This window comes from Nyctereutes procyonoides, unplaced genomic scaffold, assembly GCF_905146905.1.
Source record: "Nyctereutes procyonoides isolate TBG_1078 unplaced genomic scaffold, NYPRO_anot_genome, whole genome shotgun sequence".
NCBI lineage: Eukaryota > Metazoa > Chordata > Mammalia > Carnivora > Canidae > Nyctereutes > Nyctereutes procyonoides.
The window spans coordinates 43033967-43053831 of NW_026575052.1; the positions used below are offsets into that span (position 1 = coordinate 43033967).

Consider the following 19865-nt stretch of genomic DNA (forward strand, 5'->3'; position numbering starts at 1 on the left):
AAGTTTAGTGTTTTTATTTTTTAAATCACTGACCCTTTGAGTATCTGATATCTAGGAGTCCTTTCGCAGGGAAAATGCACAAACCCACATGTTGCATTAAAGCAGAAGCAATCCGGTGTCAAATGGGAGGTAGAGAGGCAGCCGCTGAGAGGGAAAAGCTGGTCTCCAGTCTGCCACAGGTTCCCCAGACAGTTTCTCCTCCTTCCATATGGCGCAGCCAGCCTCCCTGGCGGCTCAGGTGGGGCTGCTAAGGCTGCCCAGCCCATCTGGCTCCCTGTCATTCCCCTCCAAACCCCTCCCTTAACCCCCAATATCATCCTCTCCTGTATTCCTTAGGCCTCAGTCTGCTCAGCTTTCCTGCTGACTCCTCACTACGCATGCGGTGCTCCCTGTCACCAGCGTTCACCCACGGTTTCACCTCGTCCTCCAACCTCTTGGTTGGGAAGGCAGCTCAGCAGCTCAAGGGAGGGACATGGCTACTGCACAGAAGAACTTCTAGGGGAAACGTCAGTGGTCCCCCTTACCATCAGCACAGCAATCTTGCCACGTTTTCCTATTTGAAAAATGGAGCAAGAGCTGATGAACACGTTGGGAGAACACGTCTAAAATCAGTGGCTTACACAGACGGTGAACATTACCCATAGAGAGAAGGCCTCGTTACAACGAAACCTTCTCCCCCCCCACCTTGAAAATGGAAAGAAGGTGAACTTACAGAACCCGCTTCTCCGCCCGCCAACCCCCTCTGTCCTGCTGCGGTGACACCCGTCGGCGCCCAGCCGGGCCCAGGCCCGCCAAGGCCCGCGGCAAAGCTTGGCGCTTCTGTGCGCGCCGCCGCCGACAAAGAGCCGGCGGCGGGCGGCGGCGCGCGGGGGAATCCCTCCCGGGATCTGACGTCACCGCCGCGCTGGCCAATGGGGAGCGGGAGAGGGGGATTCCCGCTCCCGCGGCCGCCTCGCCGGCTTTTTAAACCCGACCCTGGGGAACGCCGTCTGGGGAGCAATGGCAGGAATCGGGGAAGTGGGGGTTCAGGGTGGAAGGTGGTGGTTCTGAGGGGTGGGGGTGGGGGTGGGGGTGCGGGATGAGATTCTAGAGGGTTGACGATTCGCTGCCAGGGGTGGCTTGGATCTGGGGGGAAACCGGGGGCCAGTCGAGGCGAGGCCCAAGTCCCGGCAGGGGGCACGTCCCCCCGAGATGGACTGGAAACTGGAGCGCACGGCCCGGCGGAGGGTCCGCACGGAGGAAGAGATGCTGTGGGTGAGTGAGTGCCGTCCTTTTGTTCCCCAGCCCCAGCGCCCCAAGGCGGCTTCTCGTAGTAACCTGCTTAGGACCAGGACGTCCCCGATCCGATCCGTCATCTCGAGATGTGTAATTGGAGCTGTTTTCTGGAGGTGCCTGCTTGCTAAAGAGAGAGAGTTAGGTGTAGTTGGACAAGCTGAAGATCTCTAGAGACGTTCCACACTTAACACTGCTGTGGTTTTTTTTTTTTTTTAATAGTTTTTCTCTCCCTTTGTTACCTATGTTTTCGAAGGAGAACGTCATGCGGGTGCTCGCCAAAGACCTGAAGCAGAAGAGAAGTCCAGGTTCTCCCAAGGTGAGTGTCTACTGCTTGCTCTCGTTCTCTTAATTCTCATCTTGAGCAAAGTAATTCCTCCTAAAGAAGATATTTGTTGAAGGTACAGCCTGGTCTGAGGGTATGAAAATTCAAAATATATCAATCTCCTAGGATGTCACTAACTGCAGAGTCTAATCATACACCCCCCACCCTCTGTTTCTGTAAGAAATTGAAGATCCCTGACAATGGTAATCATCTGTATATCAAAGGTGCTTTCCAGTTTTTGGCTCAACAGAAAAGGATGAAGCATGGATGTGTCAGGTACGCAGCGCCTTGCTAGCTCACCGCTGCCAGCTGCGCGCAGCTCTGTAGCGTTTACAAGCTCGCCCCCAAAAGAAATGAAAATGGTGCCATCTTGTGGACAGCCGGAGAAGTGGCATAATCGACCATCTGTTGCGTTAGCAATTTAAAGTTGACGCAATGTAGTGCTTTCTCTCCTTGAAAGCCTCAGGCCTTTCTGTAGGTTCTCTTGAAATCAGTGTAAAAAAGTAAATCTAGACGACTTTTGCTTATTTTCCCCACATAAACAGCCCTCATATACTTTAAATCTATCATAATCACCATTCACTTTGCTTCTCTCTGCACGAAATTGTTCTTATTCCTTTAAACTTTATTCATAGACTCTAGTTTCTAGCCTATCAACATTCTCACAGATTTTTCTTAATCTTCTTAGATCTTTCAGCATTTCAGTGGTGACGCAATAAATCAAACACATTAGGGCCCTTTCAGAATACAGTGACTGAGGTTATTTATAGTGAGAGGCAATGAATGACAGACAGTTAACTCCTTAGGTTCCCTAAATGCTTCTTGAATATTGATCTTTTCCCTCCAAAATAGCAGCAGTTTTGTTTTTTGCCCAGCTTATGTGTTGCCATGACTCCTAAAAGATATTTTGTTGCCTAATACAGCTGGTCTTTTGGTCAGTAAATAGAGATACTTGGAAAAGCTACAGTCAAGTACAACTCTGTTAATTCACTTGTACTACAATACCGGATTTTGATATTTACTTTAGAACAGCTAAGTGCAAGTATTCTGAAAGTTTTCCTTTTTAGGTTTTTGAGGAGATTTAAAAGCGTTGTTTTTATTTTTTATAACCATTTTGGAGGGACAGGTTTGGTTTATGTTTTCTTTTGTGTGACTATTAAGAGTACATTTCTGCCACTGTGTTTCATATGGCAAATGTAGCTTCAGTGACTTCAGGGGCCATGAAACGTAGCCGTGACCTGAGTCAGGTAGGCAGTGTATTGTTAGCTGGCTGCTTTGGGTCAGTCTGGCAGCCACAACTACCCTGCCACTTGCTTCTGGATAAATTCTTCTCATTAACAGGCTGCACTACTTACCCGTGTGTGATGGGTTGGCAGTGTATTGTTAGCTGGTTGAATATATGAATGGCATCAGCTAACATGCAACTGCTATCTTATTGCATATACAATGAACATCAGTGTATAATTCTGTATTTCGTGTGTGTATGCATGCATGTATGTGTATACTTTTTGCTATGAACCAGGGCACTAGTTACCATAATACTTGTAATTACTATTCAGTTACCCAATAATAATACAACAGACAACTTCATAACTGGTGAAGAAACCAATACAGTTGATTCTTAAAAAATTTCCCAGGTAATATTTTTGGCAGCCCGGGTACACAGTATAAAAGTATTTGTGAAATTATGTATTTATTTTTAACATAAAATTTAGAACACAATGGCAATTTGTAATGGAAAGCCTAAAATGTTTCCCCAAGTTTTCAACTAAGTATTGAGTATTCTCTCTAGATAATGAGTTCCTTAATATGACATTAGAGCAGGTCTCTATAATCATGTGTATGTACCAGCTCAAGGGAGATGAGTCAGCCAACTCAAACACTTCCACTTCAAATATCAAGAAAACTGGAAAATTTAGGGTGGGGTGGGGGGTGGGGTTGAATCCTTTGGAGGATTTGCCTCAGTTTTTTCTTCATTCTCTGTGAAGTCAAAGACTCATAAAATATTTGGAGTACAGCCTGAGATTTAGCTTGTGAAGTGGGAAGAATTGGCTGTACAGTATGCTTTTTACTATTTTCTGATTCCTTTGGAGGCTACTTTGGCCCATGCAACAGTGTCAGGTATGTGGTGGGTCCCAGACACACAGTGACAAACATGTTCTCATGTGGACATTGGCAGCAAATTCATGGAACTGACTTTGGTCGTCTGGTCAATTAGTTATATTCTAAGTGAGATATGAGAAATATATTACAGTCTACTGTACTGGATTATAAATTAATGATATAAGAATTTTTGTTCTTGGGGCACCTGGGTGGCTCAGTGGTTGAGCGTCGTCTGCCTTTGGCTCATGTCATAATCCTGGGGTCCTGGGATCGAGTTCCGCATCGGGCTCCTCACAGGGAGCCTGCTTCTCCCTCTGTGTCTCTGCCTCTCTCTCATGAATAAATAAAATCTTTAAAAAAAGGAATTTTTATTCTTATTTAAATTCAAACATTTAAACCGTGAGAAATAGTTGCCTATAATTTGATTGTGTATGCATTTTGCTACTTTGACGTCTCATTCTCTTTTTGTTCTTGCCCATTATCATTCAATTTTCAGTATTTTTTTTTGTATTTAAGGATCCCTTCCGTGTAAATAATGTTATCTTGTTTTTTCTTAAATTTCAACATGTTATTTTTTATGGAAGGTCACTGACCTGTTGATAAAATAAAACCTACTAAACTTAGAAGGCTTGGCCTTTGCGTTTTAATTTTTTTAAACTAAAGAACAAGACATAAAATGCCAACATTTATACTCAAGGAGCAATACATATTTAAAGTTCTTCTGTTCCATATTACAGAGATGATGAGAAAGGAGAGAAAGAATGGAATGCAATAAAGATAAATTAAGGAGATCAGTGGGTAAGGGAGAATAAATATTTAAATTCAAAAGAAGAATGTTTCCATAGGAGTAAGAGGGAAGGAAAGGGAGGGATCCACACTTGGGATGCCAAACTACTCTTCACTCATCCCTGCTCCTCCCACCCCAAAAGAATGCTTCGGTATGGCCTTGAAAGTTCAGCAAGAGGAAGGAAGAGAAGAGGGGGGAACAGTGTGGTGTGTGTTACTTTCTAAGCATGACAGCTATTAGACTGTTACTATTCCATGGGGAAGATGAACTCCAGGTGAGGAATAAACATGGACAAAAGCGTCCCCATATTAGCTACACCCAAACATATCATTATTCTTTCAAAGAAACATCACTAATGAATGTAATACATTATACACGGACCACTCAAGACTTTTTAGCTTGTGCAAGGTAGTCTTCTGAAACAGTTAATGGATTTAAAATATAGAGAGATAACAGTTTTTGTTTTCCTCCTCCTCTTTCTTTCTGCAGTATTTTCCTACTTGAGATTACCTGTAGACAATCCAGTTAAAACATTAGATTTTACTGTGATTAGATAGCATACTGTTAGCAACTTTTCATATTTTGTAACTATATGTACTTCCTTCAGCATTTTCATATAACCTAACCAAACAATATTTATAATAAAAATAAATACTAATATAGTAAGTTTTTGCTCTAGATTTATCTCTTTGGAAATCCATATGATAATCTAATCAAGTCCGATTTTTAAGGATTTTCGTGTTTTGGGGCCAACTTACAGTGGTTTGTGAGAACTGATTGCTAAATTTTCAGAAATTTGGCATGTTGGCTATTAAACCATTGGTAGACAGAAGTTGGCCATGTGGGAGCACTTACACCATGGAAATTGGCAAATGCTGCAAATTGGGACCCCTCTTCCAGAGAAGTAATGGTTATTTATCAGCCACCACTGTGTACATGCTACATATACTATAATTACTAGGAATTCTATATAGGTACGTGTATACATACTATGGATACACTATAATTATTAGGCATTTTCAAAGATGAAGTATGACTTTCAGGGTATATTTCAGGCAAATTCATATTTATTCCAATCTCCAACACTATGGCTATATGTGCCATGAGATGAAGATTAGGAGTTAGAATAAAGTACTCCTTTCCACCTCCAAATAAACCAAACATCAAGCCAATGCATTTGATTTTCTTCCTTTGTCATAAGGGCAACTGAATACCTTTTTATGTGATGCAGCTATTTTCTGTAATACTCCTCAATTTAAATAGCAGGCTATTTTCCAGGCTTTTTTGATGCTGAGACAGGGAAGATATGCTCAATTCAAGAAAGCTACATTTTTTTCTCTGTACCTGTGTACCTGGCAAAATTCATATAAGACATTAGAGTTACGGGTAGCAAGACTTCAGCAAATGTCTCCATATCCTGTTTTAGCACACAGAGCCTGATTGTTACAGAATCCTGGAGGTACACCTACTTAGCACACTTTCAAATCCCCACATGCCTGCCCTGCATATCCAAAGGCTGAGGGGAGAGAATCAAACCTTGACTATAGGGGAGACTGTAGGTTGAATAAAGCAACCAGGATGGGAGATATATAACTGAAAACCCACTTTATAGGCCTTGGAGAGAACTAGCGACTTTGGGCAGGATGGACATCTCAACTGCACTCACCAGGACAATCCTAGCGTTCCCCAGTGCAGCTCCATTGCTAAACTGACAGTGGGGTGTCTACATAGCCTGTGTAGGGCTGGCATTATACACTTCTGCTCATATCCCTAATGTGAACATCTGAAAACACCACAGCAATCCTGTGGCACTTGTTGGAAGTGGGGGTATATGGTGAGGGTGTTCTGAGAACATTTTGTTTAGAGGCTCAGAATTCAAACTGCTTCTATTCTCTTGAGGCAAAATTGTGAAGGACAGATAGGCTTGTGAGTGGCTTCTATTTCCTCAAAAACAATTCAGATTAGTACTGATCCCATTCCTGATCGCTTAAGACGCCTTGTTAGGCATGGTCATTGACCCGTAGAGCTAGAAGGGGCTCTTTGTTCAGTCTGACCTCATTCAATTTATAGATGAGGAAATCTAAAAATAGTCAAGTGACTTGCCCAAAGTCATATGGCTGGTCAGAGGTACAGGCAGGTTTGCTAACACACTAACCTGGCATTCTCGAGATTGTGCTTGTAAATCTTCTTGGCCTCTAATAGAAACTGTACCCTGCTCCCTACCCCCCTCTCCATATCTTGCAAAGTACATTCAGAGCTTGGTAGTTGGACATATACTTTGAAGCAGAAGGTGTTCCAGGAAATATTTTTGGTTTCTGCAAGAACTTTAAACACTCGCACAGAACCATATACTAAGGTGGCGTTACTGATTTCACCATAAAAAGCTAACTTCACTTTCATTAATCTGGTCAGAATTTGGGAGCTAACTCATGGCTATTGAGACTGTACTTTCTTTCTTAGCCAAATTTTATAGGCTATACTGCCTTTTCTATTCTTTTTTTTCTTTTGCCTCAGTCTTCCTATTCACTTCATAAAATGAGTATCTATTTCATGGGGCAATAATTAGCCTTCACCAACTTTGCAGGTTTCTTTGTTAGCCAATTGTTATTAGACTGACAAAACCTAAAGGTTATGACTTTGGGTGAAAAAGTATGTTGTGACTCCATCAAAGGGTTCAGTGATTGCTGATGTTTAGGACTAGTGTGATTGCAAGACTTGCTTGTTTATATTCGGAAATTGATGACTCAGAGTTGATTCTTACTATTTCAGCCATCAGAATGGTGCATCGTTGAATTCTTTCTAAATGGCTGATCCAGTCTGAATACATAAGCAACCAAAATTAATACATAAAAACTTGAATAAAATCATCAAACACTCATAGCCTTTTCCTTACACCTAAGATTTTCACTCAGAAATAAAGACTGTGATTCAACTATTAATATTCTACTTATAAAATTTGAGTTGCTTCTGGAAAATAATAGTGAAGTATTAAAAGTGATGGAGGCTTTTTCAAATATTAGGAAAGTGTCATTTATCAATTTGGGCAGGTAAAACATACTATGAACCTGTACTTAAGAAACAATAACAACAACAAAAGAAACAAAATCCTATACATGAAATAGAAATATATAGGAATTTGAATTTCTATTTTACATTTTTCAATGTTTATTTTGTATTTTATTACATAAAAATAGCCATTTACAGTTAGTTACTCCTGAAATTTCAGTCACATACAGTGGCTTGGATTCGAACAGTGGTCTAGTGTGTTGGCATTTCCATCAAGTATAATCCTAGAAAATGTCAAGGTGGACAACACGAAATTGAAGCACATTGGTGACTCTATATTCTGAATTATTTAGTATGTTCAAATGAAATATTTAATATATTTCATTTTGATTCTTTAGCTACTCTTTATTTTTGCTTTAGGTAACATCTCTGTCCTGGGGACATTCATTACCACTCATTGGCACGGTATCCTAAAAGCAAACAAAACACCTTCAGTGTTTAATTAAATTAAATCCTTCAGTGCCACATTTAATTGTCAGAATCTTTGAGATGAGACCATAGCCACCTACAAACATGTCTATATTCCAATTATTGCATTTGAATGACTCACTGCCATGTTCAAAGGTCGTCTTTCTTTCTTAGGATCATTTGTCTAACCAGAGCTGCTATCTCAGGCCTGATGACTTCAATGGGTTCCTCTGGCCTCCAAGACTTCACAACTTGTCCCTCAGGGTTGACCAGATACTTCCAAAAATTCCACCTTGGTTCCTTCTTTGAAGAATCTAAAATATCAGAATATATTTTCATGAGAATAATTTTACTCTTTGTTAAGATTGTCATTTCTGTTAGTATCTGTGTAAGTGACAACTTTAGAATCATGTTCTAGGAATGTCAAAAACAAAAGGCAAAATTCCCAAACAAAGCAAAACTCAAGCTTTGAGTAACCATACTTCTGTATATTTGGTGACTTCACTGATGATTCTACTGATCTGGAATCATGAAACAAAGTGGTTTATTTTGGATTTGTCAGTCTAAACTACAAAAAATTTTACCTTGTCACCCAAAACTTTCAGTTTCCTAACATTTTAATTTTTTTTATTTTTTATTTTTTTTCCCTAACATTTTTAAAGATAAAATGATGTTCGAGTGGTCTTTGGTAATGTCATGTTTCATGTTTTCATATTAAATGCTATTTATGGGTTTAATATTGTTACATTTTATGTAGACAAAATTGGAGAGGAATTCTATATCATATTTCTTAAGTGTTTATTTCATTTTTAAAAAAGATTTTACTTATTTACTCATGAGAGAGAGAGAGAGAGAGAGAGAGGCAGAGACACAGGCAGAGGGAGAAGTAGGCTCCATGCAGGGAGCCCAATGTGGGACTCAATCCCGGGTCTCCAGGATCAGGCCCTGAGCCTAAGGCAGGTGCTAAACTGCTGAGCCACCTGGGCTGCCATAAGTGTTTATTTTAATAACGGTTAGTATACTGGGTTAAATCATATTATTCTGAGAAATGATGCTGTCCTTTTGATATACCTTAGTTTATGTAAGCAATGTAGATGTTTTTTCCACTTATTAATTATCCAGAATTGATGTGCATTATTGACTAACATGCGAAAAAATATAAATAACTGTAGTTAAAATGTATCATGTGTCTACTATGTACCTAGTAAAAAAAAAGTACCTAGGTACTATGTACCTAGAGCTCATTGCTCTAAATGGATCCTTTCATTTAATCTTTCCAGCAACCCCTGTGAGGTGGGGATTATCATTAACCCCATTTTGCAGATAAGAAAAATGGAGTCCTAAACTCAAGGCCTCATGGTCAGTGAGTCGTAGAACCAGCACTGATACACAGGCCTTCCTACTCCTATGGAAAAGCAAGCAGATTTTAGGAGGATGATGACAAATTCGTTTTTGTATAGGAAGGGATTCAGGTGTATATGGATCATCCAATCAGACGAGGCACTGAATGTGTGGCTTTGGAACTTAGGAGAGAGAGCTCAGTCAGGGAAAAGGGTAGAATAAGAAGGGCCCCAGTGGATTGTGGCAGAGTCTTGAGGATCAGCAGCATTGAGGATTGATGGAAAGGAGGAACCTGAAAAGAAGAGAAGAGGCCAGAGTGGCAGTCACTGGTACCTGTGAGGTTCTTGAGACTTTTGCTCCTGGAGCACAAAGCCAGACACAATGATCTGAGAAGGGCATTGAGACAGTGAAGCAAGATAACAAGTGTTAAACTATTCTTTCAGAAATGGTGATTAAGGAGGTAGAAGGAACACACTGCCTGGAGTTTAAGGTGGGGAGGCATACTTTGCTTTGTGCTGGTTTCGAAAAAGAACCGATGACGGAGCATAGGTTTAAAATAAGAAATAAAAGTAGCCTGATTACTTATATATGTTTTACTCTGTGTACTGTGCCAAGCATTTGAATTTATTTCATTATTAGAGAAAAATATTTCTGATCAGTGCAAACTTCAGTGACTCAGTATGAGTCAATATTACTACATTAGAGCCTTCTTAAAGTCGTTTTGAAAAACTGCCATTTTCTGTGGAAAATGGAAAATATGTCTCTAAAGATAATCCACGTCAAGGTGGAGCTCTCTCTAGTTGGCCCAACATCTCTGTAGGAATTAGGAAAAGACACCCCATCTAGCCACGCCTTGCTATGTGCCTCCTCATCCGGGTGCCCTCTTTACTGGGACCTGCACATACGTGCAGAGTGGTCCTGTCTGTGACCACATGATTAGTTACTGTCCATTTTGGCTAGTTTTAGAAGATCTAATTTTTATTTGGCTATGATTACAGAGTCTTTGTCTCTGGAGCTTCATCTAACTTCAATGAGACCTTACATCACTGTTACTTTTTTTGATTACACAAGGTAGGTGGAGTTTCAGAAGCTTTTTTTTTTTTTTTTTTTTTTTTTTTAGTGATAAGGGGAAGACCGTAGGAACCATTATGCCCACATATTTGGCTGCTATAACTGAAAATGAGTACAAGGACACGTGCTCTGGCTTTTCTTTCCTCGGTGTATCTTGGAAATAAAAGGAAGGAAGACATCACTCTGGTTGCTACTCAGGGCATTATTCATTATATTAATCTTCCCTAGAAATTAAATATAATGTTTTTAAAAGATTCTGATTTCACACTTAAATTTTATAGAACATCATAAGCTGATTTACTGGACTTGATTGCTGGTTGAGGTCACAGTTATATCAAAATTCAAATTATCTATCATGAAAATAGGACCGAGAATAGCATCTGCATAAATCAAATGAGAGGACATTACCTGAATGTCCTTTAGAATAGTGTTTGGCACAGTATAAGCAGCATATAAATACTTTACTTTTACTATGAATACACTTAATCCTCCAAACAATCTTAGGAAGTAGGCACTATTGATAGTTTCATTTCACAAATGAGGAAGAAAGCATAGAGGAGTTAAGTGATGTACGTGAAGTCACACAGCAAAAGCAACAGAGCAGGGTTTTGAAGCCAGGTAGACTGCGGCTAAAACCTATGCCCTCAGTTGCTATACCTGACTACCTTTATGCTAACCAACCCTGGAAAATCTTTTAACAGATTTCTGTAACTAGCCTAATTTTAGAAACAGCCTAATACCTCCCTCCTCCAAAAAAATTCCTTATATTCTGTTTTGACTTTTAGCAAAAACCTGGTGAACTGAGATATTACTTATCCTTGAAGATAGTATCTCAGACAAGTAAGGCAACATAAAATTAACCCCAAAGATGTGTCTAACCAATAATGCCCAGCAATATTCATGAGACATAGGTAGCATTAATAAGGAGGAGGGACATTTCCCCGAGTGCTATTTTGTAAAGATATTTTGTGAAGATGGCTATGACCACACTTCAAGCAAATTCTTCAGGAAAATGATCATAAGGAATAAAATACTTTGGAGTAGACTTATTATGCCATTCATAAAGCTAAAACATTATTTCAGGGAAGCAGAACTTTCTAGAGAATTACAAAGGATGAGATTCTGGCTCTGATAGTTTTATCAAACTTTCCCACTAAAACATCTCAAATGAAATAGAAGAATATGGTCCTGGGTTATTTGCTTTAAAAATGAAAAGCAATGAAAAGACATTAAATTGGCGAGGCAAGGGGGATATTTACCAACAAGAAATCTAAATGCAGGGTCCGCTTCAGATCCTAGGATCTTAATCTTGTGGAAGATGGGGAATGTCGCTCCATAGTTATTTCTTGCAAAAGACACCACTTCCTTGCTTGGGCGGGGCTCCGATTCCCCGAACTGATTGCATGGGAAGGCCAGGACGCTGAAGTGGAATGGTCCAAACTCCTTGTGCAGTTCCTGCAGTGCTAAGTAATTTCTGTCTGTGAGTTGGCAGTCACTGGCCACGTTTACAACTAGTGTAACCTCCCGGAAAAAGAAAAAAATCCAACCGGAAAGTGAAGCAAATAAAAGATTAAAAAAAATTCTGCAAGTGGTTAAGGTCCTAAATCATTTTGAAGCAGATGGTTATTTTGTATTTTTAGACCTATTCAATTTTATTGAAAATCAGAACCTGGATGCATGAGTTAAGACTCTGAAAGATCACTACCATCAAATAAGCATCAGGCACAACAGTTTACTTTTAAATAAAAGCTAGTAAGAACATTGATAAGATAGCTTTTTAATGGTGCTAGATTATGGAATTAGTATTTTTTAATGTCTCCATATTCACATTACTAAATATAAGAGTTTCTTAAACAACTTAAAGTATTAATTCAGCATGGCCCTGAACACAGAGTTTATCAAATAGAAGTAGATACTCTGAGAACTCTGATGGCTACAGTGATACAGTAATAATATTTCTTTGAAGACTAAATTATAACTTACGACCCTTTAACAATGAAAAGTTGATTCCATTAAAATACACAGAGAACATGAACAATAGAAAAGAAAATCAGAAGATGCAACTTACTTTGCCTTTAAACTTTTCCAGAGAAACCGTTCTTCCTTTTGCATCTTTCACTTCAAAGGTATAAAAGCTGTTGATTTTAGGTTTTAGGAATTTTAGTTGTAGAAGAAATAGCATTACTGTGCATAGAACCATAGACAGTAAAACTGCAAATACCTTTGCTTTCGACCCTGAACATCTTAACGGGTAAGCTGTAAGAGGCTCCATTTTGGATGATTCTAGAGTGAAGTCTCAGCAGGCTGGAATTCAAGGAGGAGCTGAAACATGAAACCGGCTCAGTTTAACGGAAAACCAGGAAGGACAGACTAGCTCCTTCCACTGCTCAGGAATAGAAGGACCCTTCTCAGATGGGGAACGGAGTGAAACTCCTGGATAACATAAAGAGGGCTAAGGAATTTCAATGTATTTATGATGGCTCATTGCAATCTTTCTAGAATAATCAGAATAGCTCTTTTAAAGAGCTCTGTTAACGAAATATTTCACCAGAAGATGGTGCCCTTGTAGGATGCGAGCTGTGGATTAAGTGATCCCAGTAGCTGGTTAAATGTAGGGCAGTGGGTAAATGCCAGTCCAGAATAGTTCAGAGTGTAGATTGAATGCAGCCTATTAATATGAATGTATTGCCAGAAGGAATTTAATGGTATATGTTTGCATTAAACTTGCTACATGAGTTCTAGGAATTTACAGTGGAAAGGGCAAAGAAATACATGAAGGAAGGGGCTGCTTACTCTGACTTCATCTAATTAAGGCAATGCCAGGTAAATATAGTAAAAATAAAAAGATTAAACACGATGAAGGCTTTAATGAGCCCTCTTCTATCATAAACCAAACTATAGTCCAGTGTTTTTCAAATTTTTGATCATGACCCTAGAAAGAGATGCACTTTACAATTTAACTCACTACACAGACATATATAACTGAGAAGTTTCATTAAACAATACTTCCCCTTTGAATTTTGATATACTTATGGCAGTTTTAAAATGCCCTTGTTCTGACTCCTCATAATGATTTCACAGTTCACCAGTGCGCTCAACCTGTAGATGGAAAAAATAGTGAATTCTATAATAAATAAGGAATTTAACAATTTTTTAAAAGATTTTATTTATTCATGAGAGACACAGAGAGATAGGCAGAGACATAGGCAGAGGGAGAAGCAGGTTCCATGCAGGAGCCTGATGTGGGACTCGATTCCAGGACCACAGGACCACGCCCTGAGCCAAAGGCAGATACTCAACTGCTGAGCCACCCAGGCGTCCCAAGAATGTAGCAATTAAATTAGACAATTCTACCAAGAAGGCAAAAACAAACAAGGAAACCCCCCAAACCCACCTGTACTTAGGTGTGTCATCTAGTTGCTTCATTTTTTATTTTTATTTTTCCCAGGGCTGTTGCCTCTTACAGGAGGCCTTACTTTCCTGTTGAAGATTTCAGGGGTAGGAATGGACAGGAAATTAAGAGCTGCATGTTCTGACGTCCACGGTTCCTTCGGTCACCTTAGACTCTTCCCTAAGACAAGTTTCAAATTAAGGTGCTTCGTTCTACTTGGGCCTGACTCTTGATGCGATGGTGTTTACAGAAAATGCTAGGAACAAGTTCATGGAATGACCTGAAGAACCGTGGGAATGCCCTTTCCTATCCCGATTAGGTCTTTGGAGCTTTAGAGGATGTGCTCAGGAGGCTGACAGCTCTGCTTCTGGGCCCTGCTTCTGTGATGTGTGCTCATGGGCGTAGTTGAGCCAAACCCTCAGCTTAGACATGTACAACCTGTCAGACACTGGTAAACCGTGTTATTCCCACTCTTGGAGCCTGATAAGAATGGATACAATAAAGGCACCTGGGTGGCTTAGTGGTTGAGCATCTGCCTTTGGCTCAGGGAGTGATCCTGGGGTCCCGGGATCCAGTCCCACACTGGGTTCCCCACAGGGAGCTTGTTTAACCCTCTGCCTATGTCTCTGCCTCTCTCTCTCTCTCTCTCTTTGTGTCTCCATGAATAAAAAAATCTTTAAAAAAAAGAATGGATACAATAGAAAAGAATTCTCCTATAAACATAATTTCTAGTATAAAAGAAAAATGTTTAAAATGATACAAAACACGTATCACCTCTTAACTATGATAGTATTACTGGGGTGCTCTCTGGCTGAGTTACTGGAAAAGCCAAACTTTATATGACACCCTGACCTAAATTCTCTGGCCCTGCTCCTCCAAGTGCCGTCCTAGGGCTTGAAGCCCTGCCATCGCCCGGGGCTTGTTAGAGATGCAGCGGTTCAAGCCCCGTCTCAGACTTCCTGAATCAGAATCTGCATTTTTACAAGATCACCTCATGACTCAAGTGTGCCTGTAAGTTTGAGAAACTTTAGGCCTCAGTCTTTTTTTGGTTTTCAGAGTAAACAGGTTTTCTGGTTTCTGTTTGTCTTCCATAGTAGACATGTTTCATGACTTTATGTCTACTTTGACTAGCTCCTCAGGCTGTTGTTCAAGGAAATGGCTCAGGAACTTGAGTTCTAACAATTAAAAAAAAAGAAGTTAGTTCATAGAACACCTGCTGTAATTTGAATTCTGTGAACTCATCCCATTATAACGGGGCTTTGAGGGAGAGGGCAGAGGGTTGCCTCTGGGAGAATGCTGATTGACCATACCCCACGCAGGGCCCCATAGGGTGATATTACTTTGATAAAATCATATAATACTTTCTACTTCATTGCTTTGTAAGTACAGAAACTCCCATCAGGTGATCCAGAGCTTGGTCTTTGAGAATGCCAAAATTATACAGTATAAGTTTACAAGAGATTCTGTACAAGCCTGCATGCCAGTTATTAACCAGAAATAAAACGTTTGTGCAGACTTGATGTTGCATGTTGGTTTGTCCAGCAAATTCACACTATAAGGAAACTACTTTGAAAGCTTAAATAAAGTCTCTTGTCAGGGCTGAAATCTGTTTGTTAATTTTATGTTTCTTAAAGTTTAAAAGCATTATATATGCTTTTTTGGGAAGGTGTTTGACACCTTTATTGCTTTGGAGTTGAGGGTACAGGTGCTCAGGAACTGTTGGTGGGGTGGTCTGCTTCCTCCTCACCACCCCAGGCTTTTGGTTGCGCAGGATGGCCCTGGCTCCGTGAATGGCAGCCATGCGCAGAGCTGGGCAGTACTTGTTCTTGCAGATCATGTGTCTGATGCTGCTGAGGGTGGTCCTGGGCTTCTTGTTGATGGTGGTCTGCATGTAGGAGGGGCGGGTTTTTGCTGGCTAGATCTCCACTTCATGATCACCACTATATCCTTGCCCTGGGCTGCTGGCTCCATGCCCACAGTCTTGTGGTAAATCAGCCATTTGTAGCAGGGGTCGAGAGCCTTCAGGTTATTGCGCAGGGTGCTGCATGTCTGCTTGTTTCTCTTGATCAGGAAGCTGGAGCAGTTCTGCATGAGCATCCATAGCAGGTGGGCAGAGATGGCCGCAGCTTCTCTGACTACTGCGGCTGGAGATGTAAAGATACATACTTGTATATATGTGTGTGTGTGTGTGTGTGTGTGTGTGTGTGTGTGTATGCTTTTAAACCTTAAGTGCTTTTTATATATGAATATTTAAGCATACATATACTTTTTATATATGAAGCATATATATAATATATGAACATATATCTGTATAGGCCCATTAACTAGATATTCAAGAGAACAGTTTGGGTAACTCCCAGCCCAGGTGTTACTAAACATTGATAGATAGATTCTGGCCTTTAGGCATTTCTTTTTTCTTCATTTGTCAGAGTCTTTCTCTGTATATATTTTGATGTCATCATTTATTAGTTTTCTGGGAAATCTGTTGTTGTTGTTTCCATGTTCTTTCTATACTAAAACTGTTCTCGATTTATAAATATATCAACATTGCAAATTTCTCTGCATAGGAGATAGTATGCTAGAAAAATCAAGAGGAGTCTTTCAGGAGATCAAGGAGGGCTTTTCTAAAGGACGGGAAGAGAATAATGAGGTGAAGGTCAAGGGAACATACAGTGGCAAGAATGGGATAAAGCAGTTGACTCAGTGAATCAAGCATCTTGGGCACTGTAGAGGATACAAATAAAGTGTCAGTGATGGAGCCAGTGTCAGACAAGTTTGAAATCAGTTTTGGAGACAAGGAAGCAAACATGAATAGGGGAACAGATATGAGGCAGCAAATCACCGACTGCTAAATAAAAGACTTATGTTTGTAGAGAGCTTTATATTGTACACAATTATTTATAACTTATATATATATTAATATATATGGATATAAGCATACACACATATTAAAAAGAACAACATGTAGTATAAATCTCTCTATAGGTAGAATGCAGTAATGCTTTCAAACAGGAAGAAGTTAATAACATCACAGAACAAGTAAGTAGAACAAGCAAGAAGAGAGTTTAGGACTTTCAACTTTACAACCCAAATTATTTCAACTACAGTTTCTCTGTAATAGACACCATATGTTTACTCAGAAGAAAACATGGCAGGTGAGATTACTGTAGTACTCTGTTGAAGAGGTTTCATTCATCAGGAGACATTTAGTTTTTCAAGAAATCACTGAATGGGTCGGAAGAGGAGAGGGAGTGGAGAACAACAACAAAACAGCTTGGCCAAATGTATTGAAGTTATCTGGGAGGGTCACAGAGTCCACAGAGTAACAAGTGAAGATGTGAGGTGATAGCATTATCTTAAGGAAGGCAGCTTTGGGACAGGTGCTCAAGATGCTCTGTGGCCCCCCAGTGGCAGGCACTGGCAATGGAGAACTAAGTAAACTATCTGAAAATTATCTCAAAGTTCTTGCTTGGGTGGTATTGCCCACCAGGATGAGGAGACATTGGAGGTTCAGAAATAAGAAGATGGACATTTTAGGGGCACCTGCATGACTCAACTCAGGCAGTTAGGTGTCTGACACTTGATTTCAGCTCAGGTGTGGTCTCAGGGTCCTGAGATGGAGCCCTGCATGGGATCTGTGCTGGGTGCGGAACTTGCTTAAGATTCTCTCTCTGCCCCTCCCTGTTCCCTCTCTAAAAATAATAAATAAAAAAGGGGAAACAAGCCAAGTTCTTAGAGTATTGAGTCATTCATCCTTTTCCCCTTTATCTTACTTTGTCTATTTTTTCTTATCTTCCTCTTTCTCTTTATTAATATCTACTTCAGGGACGCGTGGTTGGCTCAGTAGTTAAGTGTCTGCCTTTGGCTCAGGGTGTGATCCTGGGGTCCCAGGATGGAGTCCCACATCGGCTCCCTTGATGGAGCCTGCTTCTCTTTCTGCCTATGTCTCTGCCTCTCTCTCCGTGTCCCTCATGAATAAATATAAATAAATAAAATCTTAAAAAAAATCTACTTGAGTTGTTTAAAACTATGTGACAGGCATGTCCTCAGCAAGAGATAGGTCCTGGAATAAAAGTTTAAAAACACTGAAGATGAAATATCACAATCTACTGCAGTGATCCCTAACCTAGAGTCATTTGCATACAATCTCTGTGATTTTTGCCATGTGTCCTGTTAGTTACTTCACATTTTTGTTCAGATTGATTCATTTATTTTACTCAAAACATTTTTTTTAGAAGGGAAGATTTCTTTTCTTTTCTTTTCTTTTTTTTAATTTTAGGGAGGGAGAGACAGAGAGGGCTAGGGAAGGGCAGAAGGAGAGGGACAGAGAGAATCGTGGAGCCCGACATGGCACTCGATCTCATCACCCTGAGACCATGACCTGAGCCAAAAACCAGAGTTGGATACTCAACCCACTGAGCCACTCAGGTGCCCCTGTAAGAGATTTTATATCAACATTGGAAACCCTATAAAATTTAAAAATGCACACTAAAACACACAACTATTAAAAAAATGTCCATCTGTGTCACTATGGACCGTATGTTCCTACGGGAGAGACTGATAGAACTGTACTTCACATTCAAACCATTGTAGGAAATGATGCTCTAACTCTTTGGAAGTTCTTTGTGCCGAGTAAAAATTTGCCTTCTCCCCTTTATCAGTCCCAGTCTTGTCAAAAAGAGCAATACAAAGTAAATTTTTCTTTGTTTCACAAATTGCCTTCCTTTAAATGTTTCAAGATGGTTCCTATGGGTCTTCTTTCCTCAAGCCTAAAATACCCCTGATACCCCCACTCCATTCATGTGCTGCTCCATTGCTGTGTTCCCTGATCTTGCTTCACTGCAATCCCTTTCCTCTAAATGAACTCAGGTTTAGAATCCTGGCTTGCTCATCATCTTCTTATGGAACGGGTCCAAGCCTGGACATAGTTCTCCAGATGGGGCCTGACCAGTGCAGAGACAATTAGGTTTCCCAGCTCTTGTTTGACAGTTTTTCCCTTAATGAGGCCTAAAATTGTATTGCTTTTTTAAAAAAGTCATCTTATTATGCTATTGATTCATATTCTGGTGGTGAGTGTCTAATACTGCCAGTCCTTTTCACTGCATATCAGCTCTTTCTCATGTGCAATGAAAAATAATCATCATTGCATTAGGATTCTCTAGAGGAACAAAACCAATAGAATATATTTAAGTATATATACATGAGGTTCACAAGGTTATGGAGGCTAAAAGTCCCATAGTCTGCCACCTGTAACCCGGAGAACCAGGAAAGCCAGTGGTACAATTCAATCTGAGTCCAAAGTCCTGAGACCTGGGGAGCAGCTGGTATAAATCAAGAAGTACAAAGGTCTGAGAAACCAGGAGGTCCAATGTCTGAGGGCAGGAAAAAAATGGACATCCTAGAGAGAAGAGAGAAATTTTGCTCTTCTTTTGCCTTTTTGTTCCATTTGGGACCTCCAATGGGTTGGTTGATGCCCACCCACAATGATGAGAGTGGATCTCTTTACTCAGTCTACTGAGTCAAATGTTAGTCTCCACTAGAAACACCTTCACAGCCCTATGCAGAAAAAGTGTTTCACCAGCTCTCTAGGCATTCCTTAGTCCAGGGAAGCTGACGGATAAAATTAACCATCACAGTTATTAAGCTACCAGACTGCCCAACCTGCCTTGGAATAGGAAGGAAAGGAATGTTAGAGACACTTTCCTGACGTGATGGCTGATCCCAGCTGTGAAGGTGGGCTGGAACTTACCCTGGCAGAGAATTGTAGAAGAGCGTCCAGGTGGGGAGATATTATGGAGGATGTGACAGGAGATGAGCCAGAGAAACATGCACCTGCCAGGACAATGTAAGACAATTGATGGGAAATCTCTTCATCATTTTTCGAGACTGATATATCATTTACGAATAAATATTTTGTATAATGTGTGTATATATACATACAAAAACATATATCTTCCAGTTTGCTTGTCCACTTCTTTGCTGTTGGACATTTGGGTTATTTCTACCTTTTGGCTGTTGTGAATAGTGCTACCATGAATAGCCATGTACCTGCGTTTGAGTTTGAATACCTGTTTTCATTTCCCTTAGGTCTATACCTAGCA

At 40.3% G+C, this 19865-nt stretch overlaps 2 protein-coding genes and 1 pseudogene across 7 annotated transcripts in view; 1 reads left to right on the forward strand and 2 right to left on the reverse strand.

Annotated features, from left to right (window-relative positions):
• Positions 1-1191: 1191 nt before the first annotated feature.
• The window catches only part of CDC20B (cell division cycle 20B), a 44670-nt gene continuing 25996 nt past the window's right edge, over positions 1192-19865 (forward strand). For all 3 annotated transcript variants that reach the window (XM_055332872.1, XM_055332873.1, XM_055332874.1), the window contains exons 1-2: positions 1192-1254; positions 1529-1591. In XM_055332872.1, coding sequence (XP_055188847.1) covers positions 1192-1254; positions 1529-1591 — 126 coding nt within the window. The remainder of the gene's footprint in view (positions 1255-1528; positions 1592-19865) is intronic.
• On the reverse strand, positions 1633-12685 carry GPX8 (glutathione peroxidase 8 (putative)). Of its 4 annotated transcripts, none has more exons than XM_055332878.1 (4): positions 12442-12676; positions 11633-11894; positions 8104-8275; positions 1633-1651 (listed from the first exon to the last, which is right to left on the reverse strand). In XM_055332878.1, the coding sequence occupies exons 1-3, from the start codon at positions 12643-12645 to the stop codon at positions 8112-8114; spliced, it is 630 nt and encodes a 209-aa protein (XP_055188853.1). In that variant the 5' UTR covers positions 12646-12676; the 3' UTR covers positions 1633-1651; positions 8104-8111. The 4 variants fall into 4 exon arrangements, with proteins under 4 accessions (XP_055188853.1, XP_055188852.1, XP_055188851.1 ...); XM_055332877.1 differs by lacking the exon at positions 1633-1651 and adding an exon at positions 7502-7963; XM_055332876.1 differs by lacking the exon at positions 1633-1651 and having other exon boundaries at positions 7502-8275; positions 12442-12675.
• On the reverse strand, positions 15341-19754 carry LOC129513550 (60S ribosomal protein L28-like; annotated as a pseudogene).

What these genes read in the sequence shown, in the direction of transcription:
- GPX8 (XM_055332878.1), bottom strand. Translation starts at nt 12,645, where the DNA reads ATGGAGCCTCTTACAGCTTACCCGTTAAGATGTTCAGGGTCGAAAGCA. An exon ending in TGGAAAAGTTTAAAGGCAAA is followed by an intron (nt 11,895 to 12,441) that starts GTAAGTTGCATC and finishes TTTTTCCGGGAG; the next exon opens with GTTACACTAGTTGTAAACGT. An exon ending in TGCATTTAGATTTCTTGTTG is followed by an intron (nt 8,276 to 11,632) that starts GTAAATATCCCC and finishes CTGATATTTTAG; the next exon opens with ATTCTTCAAAGAAGGAACCA.